Source organism: Malurus melanocephalus, unplaced genomic scaffold (assembly GCF_030028575.1).
Source record: "Malurus melanocephalus ecotype Western Australia unplaced genomic scaffold, MMel_1.1 scaffold_83, whole genome shotgun sequence".
In the NCBI taxonomy this organism is placed as follows: Eukaryota; Metazoa; Chordata; class Aves; order Passeriformes; family Maluridae; genus Malurus; species Malurus melanocephalus.
Window position 1 is genome coordinate 1,279,732 of NW_026623315.1, and position 16,599 is coordinate 1,296,330.

The following is a 16,599-nucleotide window of genomic DNA, read 5'->3' on the forward strand; positions in this document are numbered from 1 at the left end:
ATCCTCTCCCTTTTTGTACATGAAGTCTATTTACATGGCACGTCAGGGACTGTAATCTGATTGTAAACTCAAGGTATGGGTTTTCAGGGCATGTGATTCYAGGGGTGTTTTGGAGATGTTTGCGTACTATATGTTGCTGACCTGGTTTATGTTTTTAGTACACATTTAGGATGTGGTGAAAGTCTTTATTATCACACAATAGTTAATAAGTCAGACAGAGCTCCTGGAGGCCACCAAGTGTATGCAAGCCAAAACACTATCCAGTTCATGCAGGAARCCCAATGCATTTCAGCCAACGTGGGCATTCTGGAATGCCTTAATATTTTTTTTTAATTCTAGAATGGTAATACTCATCATTATCTATATCTTAAATAATATGTCTCTTTAGTATATGTCTATTTATGCCTTTATGCCTTTGCTGTTACAGAATGATAATGACTCTTAATACTGTCATGGTGACTGTAGTTACTTGCACTGGGGCAGAGTAGTGAAAGACAAACAGTCTCGCAGTTTTGTGTTTATTTGGCTTCTGTTCACTGGCATGGGGCAGACTTGTTCAGTAGTGACCCTGTTGAACTTCCAAATTTTTTTTCATGCTGGTAGCGTAAAATCTTTCTTCGTAGCTGAAGACAGCCTTGAACATCTGTCTTAATTCTTACAACAACCCTGCTGAGTCTACAGTGTGTCTGACCTTGCTCTTAATGTCTGGAATATGTATCCCAGAGTTGAGAGAAATGTTATTTTGATATTTCCTTCTTTTTTTTTTTGTTTTTTTCTGTACGGATAGGCTCACTGGTAGCAAATGAAACCTTTCACACTTCTTATAGAATGAAAGTTAAAAATAAATTTCTGAAATTCACTGAATCCTAATGCCAGCCAGCACTTAGACAAAATATTGTGCAAAATCAATGGAAATTTTACTACTGTTAGAGGATGAGCAGTTTTTCAAGCACAAGGTGAACATAGGGCAAAACTAAGGAGGAATCGTTTTTAGATGATTTATAGCTTCACTAAAGCACAGAGGTAAAACCTGAAAGTGAAATAGAAAATGAGATACCTACAAGAAACCTGGTTCTTGATAATCCTGTTAATCTTTAATCTTGAGTAACATGCATCTAAAATATTATTGTGTTTAGACATGCTTATTATCAGTAGCAAACAAATTGGGAGTGTGGAATTCTCTATTCCACTGGAATTTCATGAGTGCTTTAAAAATCTGCTGAAGACAAGCTAGTGGTGGAGGTCACTTTCTTGCCCTCATGGYAGATTGAAGCCCAACGTTTTTAGGGATTAATTACAGCAGGCTCCCAACCTGCAGACATTTTTCTCTCTGTCTGTCCCTGCACACAGGCTGCACATGTGCTGTGCACCATGCATATGGGTAGCCTATCCAGAAACTGCACTCTGTCCTTTATCCAGTGTGCCCAGCAGTCACTCACAGCCTGGATAGGTATCTCTCAACTCTGCCAAGTTACTTGTGTCCTTATTGAACAGCAAAATATCATAATTGAGGTAGGAGCTGAGCAGAAGCGAATGGATGGCTAGATGGACTAGCTCCATGCTTTCATTTAAAGAAGATTCGTAATCTGTCTTTCTCAAAGATGGACCTCTTGTGGAAGCATTAGAAAGTGCTGTTTCATCTCCCTGCCTCTTGTGTCTCTTGAGAAAGCTGCTGAGACAAGATGAAACCTCAGTCCACATTGCCCACTGAGCTGATGCTTCAGAACCCTCTTGGGTTGTCTTGCAGAAATGAGGTGACAGCAGGAGCGACAGTGTTTTTATTTGTCTACAAGGTGGAAAGTGAACCTTTTCTTTGTAGACACTAAATTTCTTACAAAACCTGTTGCCTCCAGAAGACTGAACTGCAGCAGTCTCCTCTGATTAAAGCTTCATGTTAACTACTTGTCAAGGATATATTTGCCTAGCTCTTGAATAGCATTTCTCACAGGATATCACTTGTACTTTATTGGTCTGTGCTGCCTTCCAATTCAGGTTTGGTTTTACTGGAACAACTGGAGGGTGTTGCTTCTGATCTGAAACATTCTGGCTGCCTGAGAGATACACAAGGAAGCGTGAGCTAAAAGCTGTAGATGTAATTGAGAGGTGGAAGCGGCAAGGTGTTCACTGTGTGGCTCCCACCCTAGCTTAAATCATCCAAAGCCAAACTTCTTCCTCTCCAGAGTATTTTTTCCATTGATTTTGTTTTTTTTTCCTTGAACTTTTGTTGCACTCATGTTTTTCCTATGCAGCTCTATTCCATGCAATTTAAAGCACTGGCTGCACCACCTGCTTTGAAAATTTGTATTCTGAATGCTTTGTGAGTCTTGAATTATGATGAATGAGGCTTTTAAGAAAATAGAAATATTGTGTGTGTTTTGACATTCAATGAGTATCCAATGAATTATCTCTCTAAGTTTTGTAGGGCAAATAGAATTATTTAATTGGCACAGGTTGGTTTGTTTCAGACTGTTTTTGAACTTGCATGAGCAAGTCTGAGACAGCCAATCTGGGACAGCAGCAAGTTAGAAAACAATTTGGTGTTAAAAAGCATCATTCCAGCTGGAGGCAGGAGTAAGCAGTGTGGTGAAGGGACAGGTGGAACTAGTCTTAGTTTTGTGCAGAGGGGCCAGTACAAAAAGTAAAGAAGGAGCTATAAACAAAAATCTGAAAAATAAAAAATATTTTACATTGTCCATGATATTTTGAGTTTTAAAAGATACCTRTGCGAGAGGCTTCAAAAGCAACAGCTCAATAGTTTGCTCAGTCTGAGCTTCAGTCTATCAGAGAAGCTAAACTATGTGGTAGTTCTGCAGAGCTACAGATTATGTGAGTATTAAATGCTTGCAAGAAAGGACCTATGCTCAACATGTGTTAGAGTATTGCTTTATCTTCGCAGAATCATAGAATAGCTTGGGTTGAAMGGGACCTTAAAGATTACCTGGGTGCAATCCCCCTGCTGTGTATAGGGACACCTTTCACTAGACCAGGTTGCTCAGTGCCCCATCCAACCTGGCCTTGAACACTCTCAGGAATGGGGTACTTCTCCTGGCAACTTGTTCCAGCGTCTTTCCGCCATCACAGTAAAGAATTTTTTCCTAATACCCAATCCAAACCTACTCTTAGTTTAAAGCCATTTCTTCTTGCGTTGCTAGATGCTCTTGTAAACAGTCTCTCTCCTTCTTTGTTGTAGCTTCCTTTCTGATACTCCAGGGTTGCAATTAGGTCACCTTGAAGCCTTCTCTTTTCCAGGCTGAACAATCTCAATTCTCTCAGCCTTTCCTCATTATCTTCCCTGATCCTGTCACCAGTCTGGCTGAGACATTCATGCCCCACTTTCCCTTTTGCTGAATTGTCACCGAAGTTTAAACTTTGGCTTCTTGTAGCCTTTTTCCCTGGGGTGAATAACGGCACTACTTCAGAGAACCCTTCTTTGTTTTTTTTTTTCTTTTATTCTGCACCTGTGTCTCTTCTCACAGAGCTATTCCCTAAGCTTACTAAGGAACATCACTGAAGAATTAATTTAGTTTTGTCAAGTTTCTGGTCTGACCCTTAATTTAGAGCAGTCGTTTCAGTCTACAATAAGCTCTGTGTTTCTGGATGCCRCAGTGAAAGAATTACGAGCAGTCCTCGGCCATGTGCATTCAGGATGCTTTGGTAGCCCCATGGGACAAGTAGACTTCAGTGCCTGAAAACTTATTATAGAATAGGGGTACAGTCAGTATATTATTTTCTGTRTTACCTTGGGTCTGCCTGTATGTAAAAGCTTTTACATGAATCACTGAGGCCATTAGGAGTGGAGTGGTATACCATAATTTCAGGCACAGAGGTCTTCAAAATGAAAGGCTTTTTCCTTCTTTCCCCAGGGAGCCCCAAGAGCCATTCAGCATGTAGTTTGAAGGAGACTTCATAAGCCTTCAATCACAGCATCAGGAACACAAAGCTTATTGCTGGGATGAACCTGCAAGTCTGAGTGATAAATAAGACAAGACAGGTAGATGAAAAAAACTGACTTTCTTTGCTGAGACAAAGATGGACTGATTTTTAAAGTTTSGCAACCTGGACCTCCATAGGCATATGGAGAGCATGTTGGTGGAGGGTCTAGAGCTAAAAACAGTATTCTGAAGGTACCATGAAGTGATCAGGCAATAGAGCAGAATGAGAAATAGTATTTTTTTTTTAACTGACTTAATCTTAGACATATTTTCTGTGCTTTTGTCTTTGCCTCTGTTTCTCTGTATTCATTGATACACCAGGATATATCCAATCTAGTTTGCTTTTTTTCTCTTATTTTTTTCTTTCCCCTCCTTTATTCTCAAAATTTCGTATACCAACTTGGTTTTCAGCTCTCTGAACAAAGCAGACCTTCTGGTCTTGCATAGTTGGCCTTGGAGGCTAACAGGAATGTGCCTTGTTAAGTGATTTCAGCTTATTTGGCTTCTGAGGTCATGGACATAGTGGAAGAACACCTGTTCTCATCTTGCTTCAGCACTTAATCCCTGTCCCAGACAAGCCTAGAAGGGCACGACACAGGAGATGAAGAATAATATTAAAAATTGCTCAATAGCTTTTTGGAACATCCGGAAAGGTTCATGGATAATGATTTTATTTTCCCTGGTTTTATCATATCCACACCAAGAAATAAGATAGAAGAACACTGTTTCTTAGATTATTACATTCATTGTTTGAGAGATTGAAAAAAATGTGGATAATCCAAGGTTTCTGCAAGCAATAGAGAAACTCTTCAAGGACAGTTCTACATGTCCTGTATGCCTGAYGCAAGCAGAAATTTCTGTTGGCAAATACTACTTTGGCTAAGGCATTCAAGACCTTGTTGCCGGTGTGTGTGGGTGCGTGCGTGCGTGCGCACATTTACTTGACACTTTGCTTTATATTTTTTTTCTAATGGATCTTTTTTTCCTTTAGGGTGGCAGGACACAGTGTATCCAAGAAGTGTGCCCCATTCTCTCATGTCCTCAGCACCTCAGTCACATCCCTGCTGGAGAGTGTTGCCCCAAATGCTTAGGTGAGTGKTTTTTTCCCCTAAGAATTGTAAATAATACAATATGTTTGTGCAGAACATCTTATAGACATCTTATAGTATTTCACAATACTATAATTTCAAATTCCAGGWGGTGAAAGGGACTCTATTGCTTAGTGGAGTTTACAAACCACAGATTCTGAACAGGTACTCAGGGTCAGTGTTAGGGTAGGGGAGTGGTACTGAGCAAGCAACTGCAGAAGAGGATTTGAACATAGACAATTTGCCTTAGAGGGACAAGTACAGAGATGCTTCCCATCTTTATAGTATATTTTATAAAGGAGGTTGAGGCAGAAGAAAATGTTCCTTTGGCGTTTACTACAAGAAAAATGCCTCACCATCTGATGTTATTACTTGAATGAGCACTTGCATTCTTGGTTTTGGAGAAATGCAGGTCAGAGGAAACTTGTATTCTTAGMAACTGTTGTCAGAGAGGCCACGGATCCAGGAGTCCATCTCATGGTTGCCTTGCAGGGTGGAATCACACTGTCATCCAGGCATATTTTCAATTGGATCTTTCCAACACATTTTAAAGGTGTAAGGCATAGGCCTCTAAGCAAGGCTAGTTCTTTCTGGTCATGACAAGAAAGGCAGTGACAAAATAAAGCACTGCCTTGTTTTACTGTGCCCGCAGATCCCGCAGGTGAACATTCCATCTATTTCATAAACAAGGAGCACTTACATCCTACCAAGTAAATTAGCTTTAGTTTGGTCTATGGGGTTACAACTAGGTTTGGAAAAATTTCAAAGCCAATTGCTCCCAGTTTTCAGTGGAAAGCTTTTGTATTTTTATCTGCAATCTCTTTTCAGGCCTAGGTTAGGGATATAGAGATGTCTGGCCTTGGAGGCAGCAAAGCCATATAGAGTTCCAGGTTCTCATGATATTTAACATTTTTGACTGCTTGAAACAAACCTGAATTTATTTATTTGCTAATTGAGAAGTGCTACAGATAAGTGTCCGTCTGGAACATTTAACCACAGTACCAAAGAGTAATGCTGTAGAGGAATGAAATGGAGAGGAGAACAGTCCAAAGGCTGCGCTTCTGTTTTGGCTGAGGACATTTTTCGTTTCCTTCTGTAAAGTCCCCTTGTCCTCTCCTTCCCACGCTTTTCCCAACTGAATTTTCCACTCCTTGAACTAGGCATTCAAAATTCAGCTTTAATTTTTGACTGCTTCATAGGGATCTTTCTACAAATTCTTTTTTCCCCTCTTAGAATGCAAAAAATTCACTAATAAYAATCAATTTTATTTTATGTGTTTTTTTACTCCAAAGGATTTCATGTACCTGTGAATAGATTGTCTGTTTACAGGGAAGTGTTAAGACACGGTCGTGGAGGTAAAGCCAAGAGATGAGTAACACACTGCGTGGCGGTCAGGAAAGAGAAAAGTTTCCAGGGATGCTGAGGCATGGTTTTTAAAGTATCATGTGGAGGACCTCCCTGCAAYTGAATTCCTGATACTCAGCATACATAGCTTAGAAAAATGCTGTGGACTCTACTGGGATTTGAATTATTAGTTTAACTAGTGGTTATGAGCCAGCAAAGACAACCATTAAGCCAATATCTTCATTACCACATCTTTTAAAGTGGTGCCTCCTTTGACAGTGGTTTTTAACCAACTATTTGAGCTGGGTTGGCCACCCAGAATTGTGCTGAGTGGTTTGCAAGGCATGGCAAGAGGGTGTGGGAGAGAACTGGACTTTTGTTCACTTGCTGACACAAGCTATGCGATTGAAGTCCTGGCCTCACAGAGAGCAGTAGAAGTTTGTTACGGGCAGGACAATGGCATGGCTTTGCCCATAAGTGGTACATGGATGTAGAGCAGTTCCTTTTAGGGCTACGGAGCATCCTCAACTCATTCCTTATGTCAGTCCTGCAACAGAAATTAAACCTTTGGAGAAAGATGCACATCCAGTGAAAGGAAGGCTGGCTATGCAAGCACAGGTTAATTCCAAATATCTAATTTGCAGGAGAGGGATGTTTAAATTATGTCTAACTGAACAAAACCAATTTTTTCTTAACTTTTGTTTAACGTTTGATTTGTAAAAACTGAAGGCAAATCCAATGGATTTTGCTTCGTGCTTATCCTTTTGTTCACTTAGATGAAAATGGAACCTTTTTCTTTTAAGTTGCTCTACATTTCTCAAGAATTACTGAAAAATGAAGGAATTACAGTGTGCCAAGACTTCATGATTTGAAAGCTAAAGTACTGACTTAGTACTTCTAGCATGTACTTAGACTGGGCATTAGATACCTCAGATTTGATGCCTATTAAACATTGGACCTCAGAAATTATAAGGTGGGGGAGTGACAGCCACTCGTAAAAGAACTTATTAGTTGGCTGCCTCCAAAAGTAAACAGGACAATTCAAAGTTAGGAAGGTAAATATAGTGTTTTTGTGAAGAGCTCATATGTATGTRTTATAATGGTCACTCATTTAAAATAACCTACTGGGAAAGAAGCTAAGGAATAAGAGAAGCTTACAGAAGTGCAAAGTGTGTTATGACTGGGGTCTGAAAGTGCTTGCAGGGTTGCAGGACTTCAGGAAGAATTTTATTTTGGTACTGCCTCCCTGTATAGTGCTCCAAACACTTGCCTCGTTCCCATTAAACCCCAATATTTTACAGATTACGGAAACTAAATATCTTGTGTTGCTTTCATTCTGTTCAKAAATGATGCAAATTCATATATTTCTTGCAGCCTTGTGTGAATATGGTACACCAAGCTATCTTAATGAGACTGGACAACATCTATGTTTTTTTTGCATCAGTGTCACTGAGTTGATTTAGCTTGGCTGCTATGAGCCCCTAAGGTACATATGCTAAAAGAAGTTAAAGCTGCTTTATTTGATAAGTTATTGCTTTAAGTTAAAGACTGTTTAAACTAGTTTAAGTGTACCTACCTTAAGAGTTTGCAGTGCTTTTTATTCCTTTTGCTGCACTGTTCACTTTATGATGAGAAGGAGAAGAAATATTTTTTCTATATAAACATRCCATAAATCATTTATATTCCCTCCCAGAGTAGAATTTGTACAGATAAATATGCACTAAAAGAATAGTGAACTGTTAAAAGTACATTTTTTTTTCACACTGAAGTGGAAACACATAGCAGATGACACATTGTGCATGAATTTTTTCTGGTGACAATAAACKGTACTATTTTTGTTGACAATGTGGCATATTTTCAACCACATTTTGTTTCTATTACTGTTTATTTATATTCAGGACAGAGGAAAGTGTTTGACCTCCCATTTGGAAGCTGCCTCTTTCACAGCAACGTGTATGATAATGGTTCCTCATTTATGTATGACAACTGCACAATGTGTACATGCAAGGTAAGTCCATAGTGCTTTGATATTGTGTGCTAATGGTTGTCTGGCTTAGCAGTAATTTGTAGGGCTGTGCAATTGTAAGCCTYACACTGTTCTTCGGCATCCTGTGTGGTCTCAAAGAATCTCATCTGAAGAGCACTTGCAGTTGTGCTAGGACAGTTAAAAAAGTTATTGTCTGCCTCAGCTGAGACGTGATGCCTGACCCTGTGTGATGCAAAATAAAGTTGCTCAGGTTATGTGAGCCTCAAGACAGCATTAGGGTGGAGGAGGAGTTTCTAAATGATGAATTACCATGTCTCTGCTGAAGGTTAGTGATTTTTATTAAGTTCTGTAACATGACTGCAACAACTTGCACTTTTTAATGGAGGCAAAATGATGAAAGTGCCACCAAATCTGTGAGATTTCGCGGGCAAACAGAAGTACAAGTTGGGCTTTAGCTTCATAGACCATGAAAGATTTCATTTATCTATAAATAATACTGGTTTTCTCTGAGCTGACCTGTTTAAAGCAGTTGGGCTACAGCTTGGGTGGATGCAATGATTTAGCAAGCAGAARTATTATTGTAAGGACACAATACCATCTTGGTGATGATTTTATGATTTCCTTTCACTGTTTTACCTAGGATTCAACAGTAATATGTAAGAAGAGGTGCTTACTTCCTGGTGAATGCAATAAAAACAAAGACCACTGCTGCAAGGAGTGTGTCTCATATATCTCACCTGAGGAGGTGAAAGTGTGCAAGTTCGGCAATAAGATCTTCCAGGTAAGGTTTCAGATGTGGCTCAAGAGTAGATGACATTGCAACAGCCAAAATAGCATGAGTTTGCTGTAAATTAGTATTGTGGCATGTTTTGAGCAGAATCCTCACCATCCTGGTCAATGATGGAACAACTCAGAGGAAAAGCTTTGCAAAATTTRCCTTTTTTTCTGAGTTTGCATAAATTCTGTTGATAGACAGATATTAAGRATTAGTTCCTCCTTGAATGTTACATGTTGTCTCCCCCTTTGTATGCAGATGTTCAAGCTGCTGTTTCATGACAATTGATGCATTTTTAATAAGAGATAGCAATGCTCTGCTGTCCCAYGAACACTGATACTTTGGAGGAAATATTCTGAGTGGTGTGTAGGCTTTATTGGCTGAACCAAAGGGTCTTTTCCATAACTGAGCCAATGGGAGCCTTGTGAAATTCGTTTTGGCTGAAAGTTACTTATCTTGATTTACARCATTTCATGTTTCTGCTAAGGACAGCACCCCTGACATCTTATACTGGGATAGTYATGTAATAACTGTTACCTACTGCACTCTCACCCAATGTATTCAAGTCACAAGGGATTCCCTGCAGAACACTTCTGCTGTTCCTGAGACCCCATTTGTTTTTCCAAGTGGTGCAGCTTTTTTTCACACTGTGTCAGAAAAAGATTCTGTCACCTSATGGGCCATCTGTGAATTAAGAGACCCTTGAAACAGATCAAATGTTAAGTCCTTWGTGAATACTTGGTTTGCTCAGCCAGAATTGCTTCCCATTTATTCCATCTTTTGTGTACATAGCAGGAGTGTTTATTCTGGAAATTACATGTGAACCTACTGTATGCTGAGACTATGCTCCATCTGATTGGCACTTTCACACTGGCGCCATTGTGCTTCAGGAACAAATGCCTACTTCTTAGGCACCCAACTAAAATATTCTGCTTCTTGTGAAGATTTTATTATATTACTAGTATTATATGGAGTGTGAAAAAATAACGAGACAGTGCATTCATTTCTGGTCTTGTGTGCAAAAAAATTAAATTCAGTGTTGCTAGGTTGAAGTCARTGGTCTAACACAGGTAGAATGGGCACAGCGAATGTGTTTTTGCACTCCTATGCAAAACCAGCTGTGAGACAAAAATTTAGGGCAGCTGCATACAGTCAGCTGTGATGTATTCTGGTACCTTGGCAGATGCCTGGTGAGTGGTCATTAGAGATCCAAAAACATCAGAAACACCAAGCAATAGAAACATGCCCTAGAAACAAAAAATAGAGAGACAGCCTTTGATGAAACAAACTGAGCTGAATAAGTTAGGTTCCTTGGCATTTCAGATATAGTCTGTTTCTGTTTCTGGTCAGAACATCATGTTGAGGTGGGCACATAATTATTCACAGCTGTCTGGTTGAACTGCCTGTTCCTGTCAGGTCTCTCCTCACCCTTCCTTCCCAGCAGCCCTGTAAACAGAAAACATGCACAGTTTGGCTCTAAGTGGACTAGCATAAGACTRTAAGTGGGTGAGACAGAATGTTTTAGGAACCACACTTGGCAAATGCAACACCATGTAAAAAGGAGCCAGGGCAGTTCCACAAGCAATTCATCCCAAGTGGGGACAAGATCACGAGGCATATTATGCTCTGCACTTCATATTTTCAGAGCTATACATAGGCTGTATTACCTGCTCTGCTTTTGAGAGATTCAGCCCTGTACCTCTTCTAAATATTTTCAGATGTTCTGCAGATCAAATATGTGTGAAAGTGCTGTAGTGATCTAAATTAAAATTCATATATGACCATTCCTGCTTAAGTTGAAATGGCGCTGCATATGGGAATAAATTCACTACATGCTGACATCTTAATCAAATATTTTCATGTGCAACAACTTAAAGATGTCACTCAACGTAGTGAATCAGGTTTTTTTAATTATGTGAACTTGAATGGAAATGTGTGGTAGGTGTGATCACAATTCAGATGCTTATTGGAGAGAAAATGCAAATAATCAGGACACAGTTGAAAAATGCAAATGTGATTTGGAAAAATGAATTTCTGACCAAGAAGGCCAAAGGGAAGAAAACCTGGCTGAATTTGATCTTTGTCTTGAATCCAACTGGCCACAGACAGACACCTCAAAATAATTTAGACTAAACAATGACACAGTGCCAACAGGGAAATTCATCCTTTCTTGTGCAATGATACATTGCTGAAATAGCTTCTTGTTGCCACCCCAGCTGATACTATATTATGTTCCCTCTTGCAGGATGGAGAGATGTGGTCCTCTGTGAACTGCACCATCTGTGCTTGTGTGAAAGGCAAGACGGAGTGTCGCAAGAAACAGTGCATTCCAGTCAGCAGCTGTCCTCATGTGAGTGTGTTAAAAGAACTAAGCTTTCTTCTCTTCTTTGCCCCACCATTATCTTTTCCAGTGTTCCTTGGCACTGTGTGCATGACAGTGGGGAATGCTGTTTGGAAAGAAGAGATCCTCTGGCATGTTAATTTAGGYTGGCATTCCCCAAATGGGCTGTTATCCTGAATATGGTCTTCCTGCCTCTGTTCTTGCTCTAAAGACTCTGTGCTCCTCCTCTTCTTCTCTCTTTAACTTTCTCTGTTGCAAGTGTCTTCATTGGAACAGTTCTTTTTGACTTTTATTTGACGGTTTTATAGAGTGGTGAGGTGTCTATGTTAATATTTCAGTAGTGTGCATATTGTTAAGGCAAACCACAGGAGATTGTTGTACTTGCATTTCTTAGAGTGAATGAGGCTTAATACTTAGTTGAAAATGTAAACTAGACAAATCAAAGAAAATGAGTTRAAACAAGTCATGCTGCTTTCTCTAAGGTTGTGACCTGGGTATTTTTTATTTGAAATTCTGCAGTGAACCCAAAGAGTGGTGTAATTCTAACTTAATGGCACCAAAAATTAATTTTACTTGAAACCCTGAGATAAATTCAGCCTTTRTTTCTTGGATTTCTGACACTAAAAAATGATTTTGTTTTAATGGCTCAAGCTTTCACAAGGTGGAGCTCTAAATAGCACCTCATGGAGAGGCAGATCTTTGAGCAGAATTGCAGAAGAGAAAGGCAAGTCATTAGCATTACACCTTCTCAGTGTTCCTTCTTTATTCTGGAAGACAGTRGGGAAAATGTTAGTCAAAGATGCCTAGATATAATAGTTTTAAACTCTTAGTTTGTAAAAGTTTATACATGTAAACTTTTGACAGAAGTGGTGGTAGAATAGAGAACCTGCACCTTGGCACTCCCCATTCTGCTATGACAGTACGCTTCAAGYTCCTCAGAAGAGGGAACATCCTTTTCCTGTCACTCTGGCATTCACTGCAGGGGGCAGTTCTCCTTTTCATCAGCCTCGCATGAGATGGTTTATACACATCAGAAAGTGTGAACAAATGTAGCCGCTCTTCTGGGAATGTTATGTGGCTCCTGGAAGTCAGGTTTGCTACCTTCGTGCCATTCACAGTATAAGCAGGAAGTGAGAGCTTGGGCTCTTCAGGTCTCTTCAAATCCTTTGCTGACCAAGAACCTCACACACAGTGCATCATATTTATACTTTCCTTGTGCTGATGCATTTCAAACATTTAAGATGYTTCTGAGATCAAGTAGATAATATCACTAAACATAAATCTTCAGTGAAGTGCATCACTTTTGCTGTATCCATGGATAAATTTGAGTGTTGAGAGGATCAGCTGAAGTGGRTTCTAAAATGAAAATAGTCCTGGGTAAAAATTCACCATTGCAGTGCTGCGGGGTGTAAGTGAGAACTGACTGACAAACTCATTCAGTGCTGCTACAGAGCCTGCTCCAAGGTTAATGTGAAGTCCTAAACTGCCCTTGACCTCCAAGATGAGTCCTCAGACAAGGTCTTGGTACCTTAGGGCTGGACGGACCAGCATTATTACCCTACAGCACCATTCCCCCCCGTATATTACCAGTCAGCCTGCTCCCCACCTTAAAATGCAAGCTGCTAGCGAACCCACCCTCCTCCACGTTATACTTCTGCTCTTCCAAGTTAAATTGGACAGACAGGTAGGCAAAAGAATGTAAACCRTAGAGTAAGATTTATTTTCCTATTCCAAGTGGGTACCATTTAGTTTTAAAGCAAATAATGTATGTTAATTGATTTAAATTGTTTACTCTGCTTCATTGCATCTCTGCTTCATTCTCTCTGATGAGACTTTCTGTCACAAATCTATAAACATCAATTAAACACACCACATTATTCAAGATAAAGATATATTAGTGGTTCTGATACTGACAGTCTGAATATCACAGAGTTATTCTGATGTCTCTGCAAACTGTGTTGGTCTGCACTCCATTCCTTTTCTCTCTTCATAATATTTTTTGCACTAAGCAGTCTCCACTGACTATTGAAGACAGCAGTGGAATAAAATGTGGTTGCGTGTCCCTTAGGTSTCAGGCAACATAAAGCCATCTCACTAAAACTGTATTATTACACAGGCAAATGAGTGTGAAAGGATTGACAATTCACAAAGAACTTACAATATTATTCCTTCACTTAAATGCTTTGCTGTGCAGTCTTAATACTCTCTGCATGATATTGTGGGCAGGGTTTTTTTTGTTATGGAATTTTATTTTATTTATCATCATAAATTTTGGCCAATTATCTCTTGAAAGTATATGTTTCAAAGTGGTAATTAGGCAGAAATTTCCAATACTGCACAACCATTTGTATTCAATTTATTGGCTACAGGCTGACATGTTTTTAAAAACTGTTTCTGCCATTTCTTTAGTTTTCTTCATAGAGCTAGGTACAAATTTCTGTTTCTTTTTTTTTCTGTTATTTTTTATAGCATTTAATCCTGTATCAGTAATTATGGGAAGTGTCCTTCTTAGATTCTATTCATCTGCAGTGGAGGCAATACATTTCTCAAATTCAGTCCCTCCTGTCACATTGACAGTAAAATTGGTCCTCCTTGGCGTTCCAGTGAGCCTTGTGGCTTGTGGTTTCTGTTTCTTACTTTCTGACCACTGAGTCCACACAGATATTCCCTCTCTTGAGTTATCTGTAGTGTCAACCTGCAAGGTGCAGTACATACTGGCCCTCATTCAGTAAAGCYATTAAGCATGTGTCCAGTTCCACTGAAGTTAGTAGGCCCTCCATGTGTGCTTAAACACATGCTTAAATACTTTATAGAAAAGGAACAAGCTCAACATTTGGCAGCACTGTGTTTCAGAGATCCTTTAGACGTCTTCTTACCGAATTTGCTATTTACTTGCCCTAGCTCTGCTCTAGTCTGTTTCTTGCCTTGTGCCATCTCCATTCTGATTACCCATCCTTATAATTTTTCACCTTGCCCCCTCTCCTTATGCCTTTGCATTCCTCACTAACATCTTAAGTCTGTGGTAATGGTCAGTGGTCATGAACATGTCTCTTTTCGTACTGCTAGAGGAGAGCTTGGTGAATTTTACAGCACATAACCTTTTCTGAGCTCGAAGGCTGTGCAAAAGTTAATAGAATTAAATTCATAGCAGGTGAAGACATTTGCAGAGTTCTATTCTGTGGGTAAATTTTGAACCCGTGAACTTCAAGTGAGCTGAAAATTTATTCAGAACACGTTCTCCCATTCTCTAGCACAGACTGCATTTAATGTTATACACATCTGTTATTATTACAAACAAAAAGTTGCTGTTTTTACTCTAGTGCCAAATGAGGCACAAAAAAACAACAGCTGTTGCTATTGCACAACCAAACAACCCCTTTCCCCCAGCAATTAGTCTTGCCTTAAAAAAAATAAAAATAAAACAACTCAGACACAAAATTGGAAACCCCATTAAGAAAGAAGAAAAATCCCAGAAAATAAATAGACTCAAATGTGGTCTGCTTATAAATATTCATAGGGAAAAATGGGATCACATCACTTAGCCCACTCCTAAGGGAACCCTCAATGCTAACGAACTCTTGCAGCACATGTTAGCAATAATGGGTTTCCTTATTCTACAAGACAAAAACAGGATCTCAGGCCAACATGGTGGCTCAAGTAACCAGCCTCAGCAGGCTGCCTTGGAGATTCCAATTTCACTTGAATTCTTGCCACTTCTAGCTCTGCTGATGACTTCAACTCTTTTAGTGAAGCAGAGAGGTACGGCTGTGCAGTGCAGTGTGTGGCATTCAGCTGCATGTCTCTGTTCCTACAAATGTGTGTTGCCAAGCCCCCTGTTTTCTGTGTGGCTTTAAGGGTCCTTCCTTTAAGGGGTTTTGTTCTTGCAGGTGCTTGGTAGGTCTTGCTGCTGCAGCCTGGTCCTCAAGCTATTTTCTTTGCCCAGGGACCTGGGAGTCATACAAATGTTTAAATGCTGCCCACCCTGCCAGTGAAACTCTGGTCCAGCCCTCTTCTTAAGTCCAGAGGTGTCTCAAGCTTGTTCACATGCAGTTGCATATTCAAAGACAAGTTTACACTGAGCTGTGCCCTGTGGATGATGTGCCCAAGTGCATTCGTGAGCAAGGACACATTCATGCCATCTGGGTACATCAAGCAAGAGCAGGATGGAACATGCTCCACTCCAGATTGCTAGCAGATACTTGGAGTTCAATTCCCCCCATGCACATTGTCAAAGCTTGGCAGCATTGTAGGGCAGATAGAAAAGGAGATAGCAGTAGGGCTGCCTGTGCCCATTTCCTCACTCTTTGCATAGATCTGTCACCAATTTTTTGTCCGTTTTCACAGTTTTCGATACTGTTAAGTGGCAGGGTAGCACAGCTCCATTTGCATGCTCTTGCTGTCCTCCATTTGCTCACTCTTGCTCACATGCTTGGTGCAGAATATGAGCAGTAGTAACTCACAGGGGACTTCCTCTCTGTTCAGCTGCAGTTGGAGCAAAGGGTCAGTGTTGGGGAGCAGCACAGCTCCATATACCTCTTCTTTCCCTGTGCGGAAATATGGGTGAGCTCCAATATCACCATAAGCTTTGTTAGAACCAGCACCAGTTTTCACTTGCACGAACACATTCTGAAATTTTCCACACTTATCTGCTAGCTTTCTGATTAACTTAAGGTAATTTAAGTAAAATCAGATAAAACATCTTTTAAGCTGATGAAGACTGAAAATTAGCATGAATGTATGTACTTAGACACATTCCTCTTATTTCTAGTCAGTCTTGTATAAGACACAAACATAAATAGAACTGACCCAGGCAGAGTGGTAAATTAATACGTGAACCAACCTTCCTGCCTTCCTGCCCCCCTTCCTGCCTGTCTTCCTGCTTGCCTTTGTTCCTTCCTTCCTGCCTTCCTACCTTCCTACTTTCCTGTCTGCCTGCCTGCCTCTCCTTCCTCCCTTTCCTCTCTCCCTTTTTGTAGGAAAAATGAATGATTTGGGAGTTGTGTGGGGGTGGAGCAGATTGCCTCTGCATAGGGAATGCATAGGAAATGTATATATTTTAGGAAGGTGGGGGAAAAGGTAGTGGAATGATCTTGTTAACCCAGTGACTAGTCTGCTTTAGCTATCTGTGAAAG

General features: G+C 40.1%; 1 protein-coding gene across 3 annotated transcripts in view; it reads left to right on the top strand.

Annotated features, from left to right (window-relative positions):
• The window catches only part of BMPER (BMP binding endothelial regulator), a 149,552-nt gene that overhangs the window by 70,969 nt on the left and 61,984 nt on the right, over positions 1-16,599 (top strand). For all 3 annotated transcript variants that reach the window (XM_057367721.1, XM_057367720.1, XM_057367722.1), the window contains exons 7-10: positions 4,924-5,023; positions 8,263-8,372; positions 8,992-9,132; positions 11,372-11,476. In XM_057367721.1, the coding sequence (XP_057223704.1) occupies positions 4,924-5,023; positions 8,263-8,372; positions 8,992-9,132; positions 11,372-11,476 (456 nt within the window). The remainder of the gene's footprint in view (positions 1-4,923; positions 5,024-8,262; positions 8,373-8,991; positions 9,133-11,371; positions 11,477-16,599) is intronic.